The 16,889-nt window shown below is 51.4% G+C and overlaps 1 protein-coding gene across 7 annotated transcripts in view; it reads right to left on the bottom strand.

Annotated features, from left to right (window-relative positions):
* Positions 1-362: 362 nt before the first annotated feature.
* The window catches only part of CHKA (choline kinase alpha), a 55,557-nt gene continuing 39,030 nt past the window's right edge, over positions 363-16,889 (bottom strand). For 3 of the 7 annotated variants that reach the window (XM_074371616.1, XM_074371620.1, XM_074371618.1), the window contains 8 exons: positions 14,292-14,425; positions 13,791-13,895; positions 12,843-12,901; positions 11,107-11,194; positions 10,561-10,669; positions 7,667-7,773; positions 6,335-6,416; positions 1,400-1,627 (listed from right to left, as the gene is read on the bottom strand). In XM_074371616.1, the coding sequence (XP_074227717.1) occupies positions 1,568-1,627; positions 6,335-6,416; positions 7,667-7,773; positions 10,561-10,669; positions 11,107-11,194; positions 12,843-12,901; positions 13,791-13,895; positions 14,292-14,425 (744 nt within the window). In that variant the 3' untranslated portion in view covers positions 1,400-1,567. Of the gene's footprint in view, positions 1,628-6,334; positions 6,417-7,666; positions 7,774-10,560; positions 10,670-11,106; positions 11,195-12,842; positions 12,902-13,790; positions 13,896-14,291; positions 14,426-16,889 lie in introns of all 7 variants that reach the window. The other 4 variants (XM_074371613.1, XM_074371617.1, XM_074371615.1 and 1 more) reach the window with 2 other exon arrangements.

Below are 16,889 nucleotides of genomic sequence, written 5' to 3'. Positions count from 1 at the left end.
TTAAGGAAGAGAGGGGCTGGGGCAGAAGATGGGGTGGAGGGCAATGCTGGCTGGGCCGGGTGACCACACGGGCCTCATGGGCACAGGCAGGAATTGGGAGCTTTATTCTAAGTGAGCTACACAGAGTGCAGTATCTTTTATTGCTTGGATATCAAAACACACTCACCTTGCGATGTCTAGAAGGACAAGCAGTGGAAAGTCTCCCTCCAGCCCCGGCCCAGCCATTCAGTTTCCTCCCAGACATCCAGTGCTCCCCTCCACCCTTCCAGAGGTCTCCACATCTGGGGAGCGGCACTGGGAGCCTCGCATAAGCACACTGAGGTAAGTGGAGCCCTTCCTGAGACTCAGGACACATTCAAGGGTGACAGTGAAGGACAGGCTTTTATTTTTTTATTTGTATATGGTACAGTCTTTGTGGTAGCAGAAATGTATGCACAAAAAACAATTCAAATAAGAATTCAGAGTAAAAAAAAAAAAAAAGAATTTATCCCAAAGGACATTTAATATACATGGATTTCACAGCTGTTCTGTGTCCCTGCCCCAACGCTCCACATTCGGGCTGCTGTCTCCCATCAGAACGACCACGGGAGGGACACTGGGGAGCAGCGGCGGCAGGGAGAGCTGGCCTCAGAGCCGAGGCCAGGGTGTCCCTCTCCCCACCTGGCACCAGGGGCCTCAAAAGGCTTCTGAGGGGCCTGGGGCCTGGGGCCTGGGCCGGGCACAGCCGTGTGGCAGAGCCCCCAGCTCCAGGCTGAGTGGAGATGGACAGGGAAGGCTTCAGAGGGCAGGACAGAGCAGCCCGCGCCCCGCCAGGAGAGCAGCCAGGTGGGTGGAGGCCTGTGTGTCCACGTGTCTCCCCGACCCCCCGGCCAACAGTTGGCTCTCTGCGGCCTCGGGGTTAACAAAGCACATTCGGTTAGCAGGCTTGACAGGGGTCGCGTCCAGTTAGGGCAACAAGGAATGGACGGCAGGTACGGAGGAGCCCCATCCACCCTGACCTCTGGGGATGACAGCTCGCACCCCGCATGGCTGGGCAGTCTGCACCCAGCCCTGGACCAGGATGGCGAGGGAACCACATTCAGGGCCTCCAGTCAGGCCGCAGGGCGAGGCCATCTGCCTCTGACCAGCGCTGCCCTCAGGAGTGAGCGGAGTCTATACGCAGTTACCTGCAGGGAGCCTGGTCCATTAACATCCTGCAAAGGCCAACGTTAACCCCAAAAGGCCCCTGCAGGAACACTCTACCTTGCCGTTCGCCACAGCTAACCAAAAGCTTCAGGCCCCGAGTAGAAAGCGCCTTCTCTAGATTAGGAGGAGGCAGGCGCTGCACTATTGCACTACTGTACTCTAATTCTGCTTCCCGGTCTCAGGTCAGGGTCCTAGTGGAGTCGTAAACAAGATATGAAATAAATGTTACTCAATTTTAATACAGTCTTTCGTATCATACACGTGTGTTCGGCAGCGAGATGTCCACGCCTTCTTGCCGCAGGCACAGGAGTCGGAGCACAGCGGGGCCCTCGGGCTCGGCCGCCCACAGCCCAGGGAGGAAGTGTCTGAGGTCCTCCCGCTGTCACACCCCAAGCTTCCTCTTCTGGTCGAAATAGGCGTCGAACCTCGCCTGGGCATACTCCTAGGAGACAGAAGAGAGGGGGCTCACCAGGGGCTCCCGCCCACCCCACGGCACAGAGCAGGGCGGCGCCCAGCTGCTGCGGCTCCCAGGAGCCCTCTCCCGCTGCCGGCGCCGCGTGGGCCTCACCTGCACCTTGAGTGTCTGCAGCCTGTCGGCTGGGCCAGCCCAGCCCTGCCAACCAGGCAGAGCCGGGACTCCTGTCTACGTGTCTGGCACCACCGAGGTTCACGGTCTCACTGACCCTGAACCCTACAGACACTGATGAGAACAAAAGGCTCCTCCTTCAAAGCACAAAGCCCCCGGGGCGTTAGCAAGTGGAGAGAGGAGGTGAAAGAAAGGGACGAGCGCTGGAGGGAAGTGAGACCCTGTCAGGCCACCACATCCCTGGGTCTGCTCCCCGCCTGTCCGTGAGTAGGGGACCACAATCTCTTAAGACCCCTCCAAATTGAAAAGTCTGCAGTGCTGACTGCCCAGAAGATTACATCATCACTTAAAAAAAATGAACGTTGAGGTATAACATATACCACAAAAATGAACTCATATTAAATGCACAGTTCTCGCCAGTGCTCACGGCCGGCTCACCGCCAGCACCGCAATCATGGTCAGCAACACCTCCGGCACCTCGCTGTCCTCTCGGGGCCTCTCTGCAGGCGAGCCACCACCGATCGCAACAACACTGTTATGTAAACATCACCATCCAGTGGGTACCCTTTCGTGTCTGGCTTGTTGCTGGGTTACGTCCGCTCACCGCTGAGCAGGCTCCCATTCTGTGGCTCCAACACTGCGGTCATCCGTTCATCTGCTGTTTGGCATGGGGGCTGTTTTCAGTTTGGGGCTATTAAAAATAAAGCTTCTGTGAGCATGTGAATACAAGTCTTGGTGTGGAAAGATGCTTTCGTTTCTCTTGGATCAATACTAAAGAGAGGGACTGCTGGGCTATACGTAAGTGGTGTTTAACTTTTTAAGAGGCTGTCCAACCGTCCTCCACACTGGCCACCCATTTTCACATTCCCACCAGCAGCATATCCTAGCCAACGTTTGGTACTGGCAGTTTTTAAAGTTTTAGCATCATCATGGGTGTGCAGGGGATCTCGCTGGGCTTTAGTCTGCATTTCTTTTATGACTCCTTATTAAGCAGATGAAAAGATGCTTATTGGCCATGTGTTTACCTTCCGAGCAGTGTCCAGATCTTTGGTCCATTTATAAAGTAGGTTGTTTGGTTTCTTGCTTAGTTGTGAGTTCTTTATATATTCTAAATACAAGTTACCTTTAATCAGGTACAAGTTTGCAGTGTTTTCTCCCAGTCTGTGGCTTGCCTTTTCATTTCCTTATTGGTGTCTTTCAAAGAACAAGTTTTACATTTTAAGTCCAAGTTGCTGTGTTTTTTTCTTTCATGGTTAGCGCTCTAGATAACCTAAGAAATCTTTGCCACAGTCCCGAAGCTTTTCTTGTTTTAGCTTTTACATTAGGTCTATTATCAGCTTCAAGTCAATTTTTGTGTATGGTGTGAGTTCAAGATTCATTGTATTTTCCCATACGGCTTATCCAGTTGTTCCCACATCATTAAAAAAAAAAAAAAAAAAAAAACCTCATCCTTTCCCCAACGAGTTACCTTAGCTCTTCTGTAGAATACCAGTTGCCAGCATGAGTAAGAGTCTATTTCTGGGCACTCTATCCCAGTCCATTTGATTTAGATCTGTCTCTACACCAATACCACATTGTCTTAGCTACTGTGCTTGGTCAGTCTTGAAATCAGCTAGCAGAAGTCTTCCAACTTTGTTCCAGCTTTAGTGTTTCAGTGATTCTTAGGGCCTGTGTGTTTTCACACACAGAATCAGCTTGTGGTTGATTTCTACCAAAAGCCTGCAGGGATGCTGATGGGGATCAGAGAGACTCTACAGATCAGTCTGGGGAGAACAGACAGCTTGATGCTAAGTCTTCTAAATCCACATATGTGGTATCTCCATTTATTTGGGTTCTTTTAGTAATGTTTCATAGTTGTCAGTGTGCAGATCATGCACGTACTTAAAAAACGTTGTCCCTATGTATTTCATAAATATCTTTTAGGCCATTGGAAAGACAAGCTTTTTTTCATTCACAACTGTTTCTAGCACAGAGAAATGCCACTGGTTTTGTATACTGACTTTGTATCCTGTGACCCTGATAAACTCACTCAGTAGTTAAACAGCTTTTCTATTGATTCCTTTGAATTTTTTCATGTACATGATCATGTCACCCATAAAATAAAAGCAGTTTTTCTTCTTCTCTTCCAGTATTTTTGCATTTGATTTCTTCTTCTGGCCTCCTGTGCTGGCGAGCGCCCCAGCAGCCCATGGAGGAGAAGCGAGCGTTCAGCAGGCTCTGAGTTCCCACATGTGCCCTGGACCTGGCTGACGGGGTTCCCCTCTGTCACTAGAGTTTGCTGAGACTCTTTCATAGGCAGTTTCGGCCTTTCTCAGATGCTTCCCCTGCAGTCACTGAGACAACTGTGTGATCCTTCTCCTTTATTCTGCTAATACAGTGAATTACACTGATAGGTTTTCAAATGTAACTATTAATTTTGCATTCCAGGGATAAATGCCACTTGCTCATAAAATATTATCCTTTTATATATGTTGGATTTAATTTCAATATGTTGATGCTGGGTTTTGTGCCATGTTCATGAGGAGCACAGATCTGCAGTTTTCTTGTAATGCCTCGGTCTAGTTTGGAATCATGGCAAAGCTAGCCTCGGAACACGAGCTGAGAAATGATCCCTCCCGCTTTAGTTTCTAAGCGTTTGTGTAGGACTGGTGTTGTTTCGTGAGGGTCACCAGGACCTGAAGTTTCTTCTCTAGGAAGGTTTTTGATTATGAATTCCATTTATTTAATAAATACATGGCCATGTCTTACTTCAGTTTTAGTAATTTGCATCTTCCAAGAAACTCGCACATTTCACGCACGTTGTTGGACCTGCTGGCGTAGTTGTTCACGACACTCTTATCCTGTCAGCGTCTAGAGAGTCTGCAGTGACACCGTCCCTTTGTGTCCCCCTGAAATTGGCAGTGTCTGTCGTCTTTTTTTCTTGTTCAGTACAGCCAGTTTATAAATACTTCTGTTATCATTGATTTTCTCTATTTCTTGTTCATCTTCTATCTCAGTGATTTCTGCTCTTATTTTTTATTCTACTTCTGTTTACTTTGGGTTTAATTGGTTTTTCTCTTTCTAGCTCCTCAAGGTAGAGGTTTGAGAACTTTCCTCTTATCCAATACAAAGCCACACGTTTCCAAACACTGCTTTGGCTCCATCCCACAGATTCTGGTATGCTGTGTTTCCATTACAATTCAGTTCGAAATATTTTCTAATTGCCCTTTTAATTTCTCCCTTGATCCAGGGTTTATTCAGAAATATGCTTTAATTTCCAAATAACTGAGGATTTTCTAGACATCTCTTGTGGTGGTGGTTGCTGACTTCCCCCTGAACTGCGCTGTGCTCAGAGGACTTCCTCTCTGGTAGTTCAGTCCTTTTCAGTCTGAGGCCTGTTTCCTAGCCCAGCATGCGGTCCAGCCTGACCAATGCGCCACGTTCTCAGAGAAGGGTGTCTGCCCAAAGCTGCTGGGGCTCCATCAGTGCCCATCGGGCTGAGCCGGTCCTGGCTACATTCTGATCTTCGTCCTTCCTGCCACAGCGCTTCCTGGGTCCGCTCGACAGGAGGAGTGGTCGGTCTCCTTGGTGACCGTGCCCTCTTCCCTTTCAGTTTTGTCTTACGTCTTTTGAAGGAAGACAAGTGCGCACACATTCAGGACTTCCTGTGTCCTCCAGGGGAACCGATGCCTTTGTTACTCTGAAATGCCATGCATGATCTTTGTAGGACTCCTCTGCTGAAGTCTACTCTGTCTTAGAGTAGCATGTGCCCATGACTCCAGATCTGCTCTAAAGATCCAAACTTCCACTTCTGCCTAATGGCACCTGTGCACTACGAACCTTCTGCCCAGCAGCAGCGATCATCCTCACAGAGGACTGAGCAGGATAAGATGAGCCAGTCACTCTCCACCAACTGTTCTCCCTACACTTCTGTGCACCCCACCCCAGGACACACCCCCCCCCCCATTACAGAGCCGCAGAGGCTTCACTGAAGTTAAAACAGTGTCCGTGTCAAGGATAGTTCTGAGGTTAGAATAAAAAGACAGCCTGGTTTGGTATAAACTTGCTACAACAAACGGGGTGGAATTAGGTCAGCACCAGCTTCCAGCTCTAAGTTGGGTACTGGAGGCCAGAGGATGGAGCGGTGACAGATGAGAGAAACAAGGCACAGCAGGAGCCCCCCACGCTCCTTACTCGGTCTCCCTTGTGTCAGAAGGGACTGAGGTCAGGGGCTGGAGCTCCAGGGCCCGGGTTTCCCCATTCCCCATCAGCACCACAGGACCACACAGCACTTCTCTGGAGCAGAGAAGGCAGGACCGCTGGCCCTGGGAGCGAGGGCCACCTCCAAAGACAGACTCAGCACTACCCACAGCATCAGTGAAGATGACTTAAATGATGCGGCCTTTCTTTCCCCCTCGCTGCCCGGGGGCACCCGCTGTCCTGGTGCTGGTCACCTGGTTCAGGCACTCAGAAGGGAACGAGTGACCCACTGTAACAAACAGTCATTTACTGCCAAGCACTCACATACACTGAAGCATTTTTTTCCCCTGGGAGTAGGAGAGAAAAACCACCCCCAAAACATACCATGTACCCAAATTCAATGGATGAAATCTTGGCCTGTACGATGGACCAAAGTCCCCAGAAGAAATGGGACGCAAGGGCAAACCTGTAATCACAAAAGCAGGAAACGGACATGAGATGTGTGGTACCAGCCAGAGGACCGATGACGGCATCTCCTGCCAGCTGGACATTCTGCCTCCTCTGGGAGCAAGCCTCTTGCCTTAGCCAACTCAGGAGGATGGGAAAGCGGGAGACCACGGCCGTCCGCTCCCCACCTCCGGCCAGCGGCAGGTGGGCCTGCAGGTGTGAACACGCTGTGCCGCCACCGGACTCCGGTGGGGGCACGAAGCCCGGGCTGCACGTGGGTGAGCGCGCGGCGGCCAGCGAGAGGAGGAAAACCGCCTTTCCCAGGAGGCAGGCCCTCACCCCATCCCTCCTCTCTGGGAAGTGAAACACCACCGCAGGGTGTGGGCCAGGTCACCAGATACCTTTGGGCTTCATTCAAATGAAGATTAAGCTCTAATTTAGGAGCACAGGCTTCAGTGCCTGCACCAGACCCGACTTGTTTTCCTCACCATCCCTGACCCACCAGATTCCCCTGGTGCTACACTGTCTGTCTGAGTCTCCTCCACCTCCGTTTTTCTCTCTGCATCTGATCAAGAACCAGAAGGGAAGATCTAGGCTGCAGCGGAGGGAGGGGCCGCCAGGGTGGCCGCGCACTCGGTGAGAGGAGCGTGGGCGCTTCTGGAAACCACGGGGGGTGATCTGTGGTGAGGGAGGCGGGCCACAGTCACCCGAGCTGTCACTGCTACCAAATACTCTCACAGAAGACCCCAAAGACCAGGAATAACCGTCAATAACATTGACTGAAGAGATGAGTGAATGTGTATAAACATGTCTAGACCTTTGAGGAATCTGGAAGTTTCTCAGCCCTGCTTTGAGGGCTGTTGAGAAAACAGTTAGAAGCAAGACTCAGAAGCAATACACACAACTTTAAATTATTTTCTGGGAGAGACCGACCATTCGACAGCACCCCTGCCTCCAGGAGCACCAGGGACAAGACGGCACAGGCCCTGGTGGCAGCAGCCGGGCAGACGAGTCGCACCTCCACCCATGCGCCTGACCCTGAGCACAGGCCCTGGTCTCCTTACATGCTATGTGCTGGAATCTGAAGGATCTGAACTCACTCAGCCACGTGGACAAGAACCCAATGTTCTACTGCTGACAGAACTGCAGACCTGGAGATGCATGGTTACGAGGAAGTTCCGAAAATACTCATATTTGCAAGGAGGCGGCCCAAGCACACTCTAGAAAGAGGTAAGCTATCGTTACAAATCAACAAAGGAAAAAAATTACCTATTGACTTCAAGCAACATTTCTTCTTCTAAAATGGACTTTTCTTCATTACTGAGGTTTTCAAATTCATTTTGGAATGCAGCCAAGTAACTGGAAATAAAATGGAGCTTAAAGAAAAAGTAATTACGTTAGGGTCAATGCCGGTTAAAAACAGACGATGTCAACAGCTGTCATGAGGCACACACACCTACTGTGACTCTTTGGGACGACGCTGGAGAAGCCGGGAGCCCTGGCGGGGCCTGCCCTGCTGCTGGCCCAGGGGCACGGGGCCTAGACGCTCACCCACCTGGCTGGGGTACTAAGGAGTCAACTCCATGCCATACTGTTGGCCAGACAAGTGTGGGAAACCACTACTTCCAGAAAATGTAACTGAGGTAGAATTGTTTTTTCTACTCCAACCCACACCTGTGTTTTCCACTGTCTGACCGCAGGGCGGGGAGCGCCCACGTCAGACCTGCCCCAGCCTGGCCAGCGTTCCACACAGCGCTGCCCCCCGGGCACAGGCATGAGGCCCCAGGGTGTCCCTTGTTCGTCAGGAGATGCTCCCTCCAGGCAGGAGCTGCAGTGCCTTCCACCTCTAAGCTGCCATGACTGTTTATACACTATGTCCACAAATGGGCAATGTCTACCTCCGGTCTGGAGAAGACACAGTTAACCCTAAGGGTCCACAAGGTTGCGCATTTAGTTTACACATGAACTGAGATTTATGAACTCTCTTGTTCTTCAATATTTCATGCTATAGCAAAAGGCAACAGAACACAGCAAACCAGTTTGTTTGCTTTTGTAAATAAGAAAACAACTGTCGGTCGTTCTTCCCTATGAGAAACCTTGCTACCTGGCTCCCTGGTTGGAATGCCAAGACCCCATCCATCTTCCTGCTCTAAAATCGGCTTTCTCTCTGACACCCACTCCACCACCAGAAAGCATCATTCAAGTTCAAGCACTGTCCTAGGTGTGGGCCCTTAGATTCTGAAGTAAACCTGGCACAAAAAAGCTGACTTCTGATACCTATGAAATTCTACAAACAGGCAGCATTCTGAGCACTGGTTTCTGCATAGTAACTCACTCCGCACAACAACAAAATAGTTTTGGCAGATGAGAAAACTGAAGCACAGAAACAGTCAGTAGGTTACAACCTGTAATGGCAGATCTGGGATTCAAATCCAGGCAGATTCGTTTTTAAAACCCATGCTTGAACCATCATACCAGGTAGTTTAATTTCTGGGAGACTAACACCAAATGCTGAAGTTGGCAAGTAAAGACAGAATATCTGGATAGACTGAAATCCTAACAAAATGGTAATTAATGACCCTCCTCCAAAAGTTGTAGGCCCAGATGGTTCTACGGGCAAGGTCTAAGGTCTACCAAACGTTCATATATAACATCACCCTATGTAAATTTGTTCCAGAAAATAAAAAGGGACACTCAACTCATTTTGTAAGACTAGTATAATTTTTATTCCAAAAGCAGATATGAATAATTTTTAAAAATGAACAGTAAAGTACTGTCTCACATACATGCACAGATAAAAAACTGCGTAACTGGACCCAACAGAGCATTGCAAAGTAACACAACTCATTCAAATAGTTTATTTCAGGAATTCCAGGATAGATTAACATTTTAAAACATCTCATGAAGGGACTGAAGAGAGAAAAGCATGAGATGACCCCAGTACAGGCAGACAGGTGTCTGATAAAGACCAACACCTATACTGATTTCTAAAACCTCTCAGAAAACAGGAACGGAATGCCCTACAGTGTAGGGGGTTCCACAGCCCTGCCTTCAACTGACATGACCTCTGCCTTCTTCCTAGAAAGCTCCCCCTTACTGGTTTGAGAGTTCTTGCCTCTAGAGCTGCCCAGTGTTTAGAAAAGTCTGATTTCTTCTGAGCATGGCAGGAACCTGTATGGGTACCTGAGGACGGCTGTGTGTCCTCTTCCCCAGGCTCTCCCACCCTTCCTTCTCACAGAGCATGACCTTGAGGTCCAGAACCTTCCTGGTCACTGCTCAGGATACACGCAAGGTCATCACGGTCAGTCTGAAGATGTGGTCAAGAGAGTTTGGGCCTGTTTGGGCCTATTTGGTCCCCACAGCAAGTCTGCATTGGAAGGAGAGCTGCCCCTGAGCATGGCCCCTGTTGGAGACTCACCCTGTGCTCAGATGGGTGCTCGAGAAGCATCCCCTGAGGGGGCTACAGCAGCAACTGCCCGCATTCCTGTCCTTGCCCCTCTGCCCCTGTGGACGCCTCTGACCGGGTAGGGCTTCCAGGGGAAGAGCCTTCCATGGCAGGGCCGCCGAGCACGGTCGAGCCGCTGCTCCGCAGCACAGGCTTGGGGAGGCAGGCATGGGCCCCTCTCCCTGGCCTGTTGGCTTCTGCAAACTGCCTACTTATCCTCAACCCAAGGCTTCAACGGTGGCTGCAGGACGGACTGGAGGGGTTCCTGGGAGGAGATCCGCGCAGAGTCACTGGACTCCCGTAACCCAGGACGGGGGAGGGAACTGTTAACATCGCCACAGCTACTGAACTGTGGTGCCCAGACCAGCTCTGTCTGCACAGAGCGAAACAGACAGAGGAAAGTTGGTGCTCCCCAAAAAGAAGGCCAGACAGCAGAACAGAGGCTGCGCTTTTGGGAAAAACCTAGGAGGAATTACAAAGGAGGCTGTGCTCCTCTCTGACTGAACACAGGTTATCTCTGGTGCAGGGATTTTAAAAATCTGGACCCAAATATCAGGTCTGTATTTTGACACAAAATAACATTTTAAAGCAAGAGGGTTTGCTTAACCATTTCACAATTTAAAAGGGGCACTTTAAAAATGAAGATGTAATCAACCCTAACTGTAAAACTGACGCATGTAATTCACTCATCAGCAAGTACACAAGCAGGACCACCTACCTGTTGCTTCTTGGTGGGATACTTCAGGATGTTTGCTCTGAAAAAAGGGTACTTCTCATAATTATAATCGTACATCCATTCACAGAAGTGATTCCCAACGTCGAACCCCCTGAAAAGAGCAAGAGGCACAGACGATGAGCCGCGCAGCCCACGGCCTCCCCGAAGGACCAGACGAGCACGACAGCTCTGGTGGCGGGACAGCCAGCTAGGGGCCCCCGGAACCCAGCACCCGAAGCTCCCAGAGTATGCCTGACCCGTGGTCTGGGGCAACTGTTCAGGAGCCCCATCCTGCAGTCAGTGCTTCTGGGAGAGGAAATGACCTCTGAAGCCAAGAAAAGGCCAAATTCTGGATCCTGATGGCTCACACCCCTGCGCCCCGTAAGACAGCCAAGGACAGGCTGGGCTGGGACAGGAAGCGCCAGCTCCAGGGGAGACGCTTCCTGCCTAGGTGGTACTGGGACGTGTTCTCCCCTATCGTTGTTTCATACACACACTGAAAACAATGACAGAATACTGAAATACAAACATTTCACTTTGACGTATTACCTGTAATTGTAACTGCTGTATTCAAAGTCGATGAGCATCAGTTTCTGTTTTTCAGAATTCTCTCTGCCTTCCAGCAATAAGACATTGCCTGCAGAAAGGTTTGGACATCACGACCTTTACTCTGGGCATGCTCTGTCATCAAAGGCGCAGGTCCTCCAATGGCAGGGCCGAGAGTGGTTCTGACCCTCCCAGGAAATCCTAATCACACGGTGAGAGCACGCGGCCCTACGTCCAGGGAGAGGGCGCCCGGAGCAGTGCTGTCCCCCGACGCCCGGCCCAGGAGCCCACTCCCAGCAGCCAGGAACAGCACGGCCCTGGGCTCTGCAGGGAAGGAGGACAGGCTCCCCGTTTTCTGGGGCAGTGCTTCCCACGTTTCCCACGTGGGGCACAGAGGGAAACATCTGCTGGGCGCACAGGGGGCTGGCAGTGGCCCCAAGTGGGAAGCTGTGTCCTGCTGTCTCTGCCATGAGGATGCCAGGGCCGAGCCAGGCAACCACGGGTTCCGGGGCCCACCCCGGGCCCTCCCCACTTTGCCCTCAGTGGGCTCCCCCAAGGACAGCACTCCTATTACCGGATTTCCCCTTGAGGCCGAATTCTGGGCCAGAAGTGGGCTGGCCGGCCTACGTCCCGAGACCCCCATATTCTCGGGGATGTGCAGCCCCTGGGGGCTGGCAGGTGAGCCTGCCTGTGCTAGTTTTTTGGCCCTTCTCTCTCCAGGGTGTCTGTAGGAGGCAATTTCAAGGCCTGTCAGCACATACCTTCCATTGCTGGGAGCCAATAAAGGGAGAGCCAGGGACACAACCAACTTGCAGCCCCCACCTCCCTCTGTCCTTCCCGCTTGCCGCCATCATGGACTGCTGCCCTCCCTCAGCCCCGTCCGTGCCGTCTGCTGTCATCCGCCAACACGCGTGGCTGTGGCCCCCTGGCTACACCCTGTTTAACTCCACCTGCCCAGCAACAGTCCGCTAATTAGCGAAAAGTATTTTGGCTCAAATAACATCTTTATGGATGACAAGTCTTCACCAGGAACTGTTCTCAAAACTAAAAGGAAACTGGAAAGCCTGAGAAGGGCCCACCGGTGGATCTCAGCCGGCTGTGCCGGGCAGGACAAGGACAGCAAGGCAAAGCCAGGCGCTGCGGCAGCATCAGGGGCAGCCGAGCTGGCTGCTATCTCTGATCAAATTGTTACGTTTGAAATCACATCAGGTAAAGTTTGGTTACAGTAAGGGGTACAGGATACTGAGTTGTCTAAAGCAGAGAAACCCGAAGTGATTAGCAGCCCGCAAACCGACGCTGGGAGAGCAGCGAAGCCGCACGTGCGGAGGGCAGGCGCGGAGCCAACGGAGGCGGCCGCCTCACTCTAGCACGCGATCCCAGAACATATATTTACCGAAGGGAGTTAAACGCTGAACAATTACGTGACAGAAAGTTTCAGTCCTTCATCCCAGCTCTCACTTTAGCAAGTATTCTCAGATTTTTTTCTTACAGAAATGGGATGATACTCTACATGATATTCTAAAACTTTCTTTTTCCTCTTAACGTATCCTGGAGCTTGCTCTGTGTAAAACCCTACCCTCCTTCCCTTTCTGGTGCTACAAGCCTCCGTGGCACGGCTGCACCGTGACTGTGTATCTGGTCCTCTCTCTGTGGGCACCCGCATCTGTCACACCCACTGGAAGCGGTGTTCTCAGCAGACACACAAACCCCGGCTTCAGCACAACAGGCACAACTCTTACCTTCCTGACAGTCGTTGTGACAAAACACAACTGGAGATGGAGTGGATTCAAGTAGTGATCTGGGAAAAGAAGGTTTTGCTCTTACTGATGAGACTTATAATTAGATGCTCTCTCCACCGGCCCCGCACTGTATCAGTGCCCCAAACCAACCCATGGCCCAATATGAGGTTTTCCCCGGAACTCTGAAGATGGCCGTGCCGTGGTGACAGCTCCAACCAGGTATACCCAGGCTGGGCACGCCCAGCGCCCTCCTGCCACCAGATCCCCACACACACTCTCCCCTTCCAGAGAGCTCTCCTCAGAGCCGTCTGACTGGGGGCCCCAGGCAGAGTCCCCTGTGGGTCTGTTTCGACCTCTGGTTTCCTTCACAGCTATTGTCACAACTTGTATGATTTTATTTACTTGTTTCCTCTCTCTCCTAACAAAAGAGAAGCTCCTTGAAGAATGTGTTGGTCCCCATTTCCTCAGCACCAATCAGGATGCTGGCACAGCAGACTCAGGTATCTGAGTAATTAAGGGGTAAACTCACTCTGACCTGAATACCCTGTACCCTGGGGACACCAAGGCGTAGCCTCTACTCAGAAACCACTGTCAGATTTCTTACTCCATCCCCCAAAGCTCGGGCTGAATGGCTCCCCTCAGCTGCTGACGCCCCCTCACCCCTGCCTGCCCCCACGGTTTTTGTTTTGCTTTGTTTCAGAAAAAACCTCCCGCCCTAGTCACCGGTGAGTGCTCCGTGGAGCGTGCCTTCCTGGATGACCAGAGAAGAGGCAATGCTGTGTGTGTAAGACTTTAATTCCAGGTGACAGAATAAATCTGTTCAAACTCACCCACAAAGCCAGCGTCAAACACCAGGCCTGAAGCGCAGCCCTGTGATGTGCACTGAGAGCAGCATGGACATTGTGGACAGACGCACTTACTGCGCCAGGAAAGGACGCAAATACTCACCTCAGGTTTCTTAGCTCCAAAGGCAGATTGTAACTGAGGAATTTGTGGAGCTGCTTAACTTTGGATTCCCCAGTAAATTTAATTCTCAGCACTTGATTCAGATATCTTGCAAAAAAAGAGGGGGAAGAGGATCAATGCTTCATCCCCTGGGGCTGGCTCCTGGGGCTCTAGTTCAACGAAATCGCATCAAACCCGCAGGGCCCCCCACCCCCAGATGGAGGCAAGGGGGAGGGCCTGGGGCTCAGCAAACTCTAGGAAGTGGATTTTCTGCCCTTTCAACCTGTTTGGTAACATTTGTACACTCTTGTTTCCTGGTTTAAGAATTGATTTTTACACGCAGGAAAGATTTATTCATGAGACGAACACTGCCAGTGGACAGCCTGCCTGGGCACCAGTGGAAGGGGAAGGCCTCTGGTCAGCACAGTAAACAAGAGCTGCTCTGGCGCCTCTGGGAGCCACTGATGGAAAGCTAGGCAAGGGCCGAGAGGCCCGACCACTTACTTTTCCATGGTTCCAAAAAGCCATTTTGGTTCCTTATTGAATGGCATCTTCATACCATGAAATCTGGCCATTTTCTCAGCTATTTCTGCAGAAATATCTGGCAAACTTAATTCTTCAGTGTCTAATCGCCGGCTCTGGGATAAAAAAGGGAGTTAGAAAGTGCCATTTATCTAGTTAACCCTGAAGTGTGAGATCACATAATCCTAGAGCGAGAAGCCAGGTTTGTAGGGCACCTAAGTCTCGTCCAGAACACAAAATTCCTTCCGGATAGGCACGGGGCCCACAGACTGCTTCTCAGAGAGGGCCAGCCACTTCCCCAGGTCCATTTTGCTTTGCACCCCTTTAACTGCAAGAGAGTCCTTCTCATGTACAATCATAGCATCTACGGTCCTGCCCTCTAGTCTCTCTCCCTGGTACTAAGAGAAGGCTCTCTCCCTGGTGAAAAGCACTGGGTCCTCAGCAGTTTATGATGTGACCGGTGTCCAGCAGGGATACCCCCTTAGACAGACGGCAGGTGAGTGGAGTGCTCAGTGCAGATTCTCACCAGACGGGGACATCTCCCCCCCACCGTCCCCTCGGTGCCGACCCGCACCCAGCCCAGCCTGCAGCAGGCTCTTCGGGCAGAGCTGCACAGAGGACCAGCCTGAGGCCACGTGCATGCTGGCTGCCCTCATAGCCCCCATGGGAGCTCCTACCTCCCTTTTCCAAGCAAACCTCTTCCTTACAGAAACCCCAAGAGACAATCCCAAGCGGTACAGCACAGGGGTTAAGAGTGAGTGTCCCGAGTTAGAGAAACCCCACCTCAATTTCTGCCTTTAATACCCATTTCAGAGCTGCACAGCCAAGGGCTGCCTCCTCTGCACCTCGTGTTCCAGTTTCTGTAAAATGGGAACCAGCATCAAGTCCTCCACGGGGCTCTGCGCTGGGGCAGACGATGCAGGGAGGCCCTGGGCTGTGCCTCACTGGGGGTCCCCACAAAGGCTCACTGCTCCCTTCAACCCCAGAATCCTCCAAGTGTGATGTCCAACCAGGACAGGGAGCTTGGCGTGAGGCAGCGGGACACGGAGGCCTCCTCGGGCAGGTCCCAAGCCCTCACTGGGCTCCGTTACAAAATGCCAGTAACGGGTTTGGCAACGTGGACAATTTAAAGCTAACGTGCCCCAAGATGAACAAATCTTGGACTCCAAGTGCCTTTCTCAGCACAAAGAAACATGAGACTGGCTACCACTCCTGGAGGTCACTGTGCTCATGTGTCCTCTGAAGGATGGCGAAGGGACAAGCGAAGGGGCAGTGCTCGAGCGTAAACTGGGAAATAACACAGGTATTGGGGCCAAGCCAAACGAAATCGCCACTTCTGGCGGGCAAAAACAGCTAAATGTTTGCAGTTTCATATAGTTCGGCCTAGTATTTTAAAAGAATTTTTAAAAAATCTTTACTATGTAGTACACACATATGCGAGAGCACAGAACTTCACACTAGCAGAGGATCAGCTCCACAGACATGATAACCTGCGTGCCATGATCCCAGCTTCCTTATCCACAAGACACCTCCATTATCCTGAGCTGTGTTTGCTGGACCCCTGCCTTTTCTAAAACAGAAGTCTTACCACATGTGTATTTCCTTATTAAACAATTTTTAACTTGTTTTTTATTGGGCTTTATAAAAACAGTGATCCCACTTGCAGTCTTCTGCAGTTTGGTTTTATCACTCAATATTATGTCTCTGAGACGCATCCACGTTATCACTTATAACCACATGAAGTGTTCTGTATTTCCAAAATTCTAAGACCTCACTAACTCATTTGATTCTCAAGCTAAATAGATGTCACTATCTTCACTGGGAAAATTATAAATAAAACTATAGCGAGGTACCAGGGAAGAGACTGGCATACTCTGGTACAGGGAGGTAACACCTATTCGCTTAAACAGACCCCCAGGCTGGTGGCTGGCACAGGTGGTGCCATGTGGGTCCCCCTCCCCCATCCTCCAGCCCCCGCTGGACATAGGGTGGTGAGCAGAGCACCCCACTGGCCAGGTGTCCTTGTGCTCTGCACTGTCTGCACAACTGTGCAGGGTGGCCTTGCACACTGAGGCCGCCTGTGGCCAAGACACCACATGAGGCAAGGCATGAAAAGGAGCTCATAGGGGCTGAGAAGGGAGCCCTTCTGCCAGTGGGAACACAGGCCAGCCAGGCTCAGCATCTCCACCCAGACCAGTGGTCACCAGGCCAAGGCGCCCAACACACACTTTACAGGGAGGGCTTGGGGCTCCAAGCCTTCTCTGGGGCGTGGGGGCCGAGAGGACCATGCACACGTAAGTCTAAACAAGGCACGCTGGGAGACGGCACAGCAACACCAAAAACACCTCCGTACAGCAAGAAGGGACAACAGCCCAACTCTTGGAAACAGGATCTGAGCTGGGCTGTGAAACGTGAGAGGAACCCAATGGGCATATGAGGGGAGGGGAGACTCTGAAGTGAGGGAGGACAGCGGGAGACAAGGGAAAGGACAACGGTGGTCCCCTCAGGACAAAGACCAGAGATGTGGGTGGCACCACGCGGTCAGGGCCGAGGCTCTGCAGCAAGCTCTGTATCGAAGGC

Source organism: Camelus bactrianus, chromosome 10 (assembly GCF_048773025.1).
Source record: "Camelus bactrianus isolate YW-2024 breed Bactrian camel chromosome 10, ASM4877302v1, whole genome shotgun sequence".
NCBI classification, from domain to species: domain Eukaryota; kingdom Metazoa; phylum Chordata; class Mammalia; order Artiodactyla; family Camelidae; genus Camelus; species Camelus bactrianus.
The sequence above is the reverse complement of the archived record's forward strand: the minus strand, read 5'-3'. Positions and strand labels throughout refer to the sequence as shown.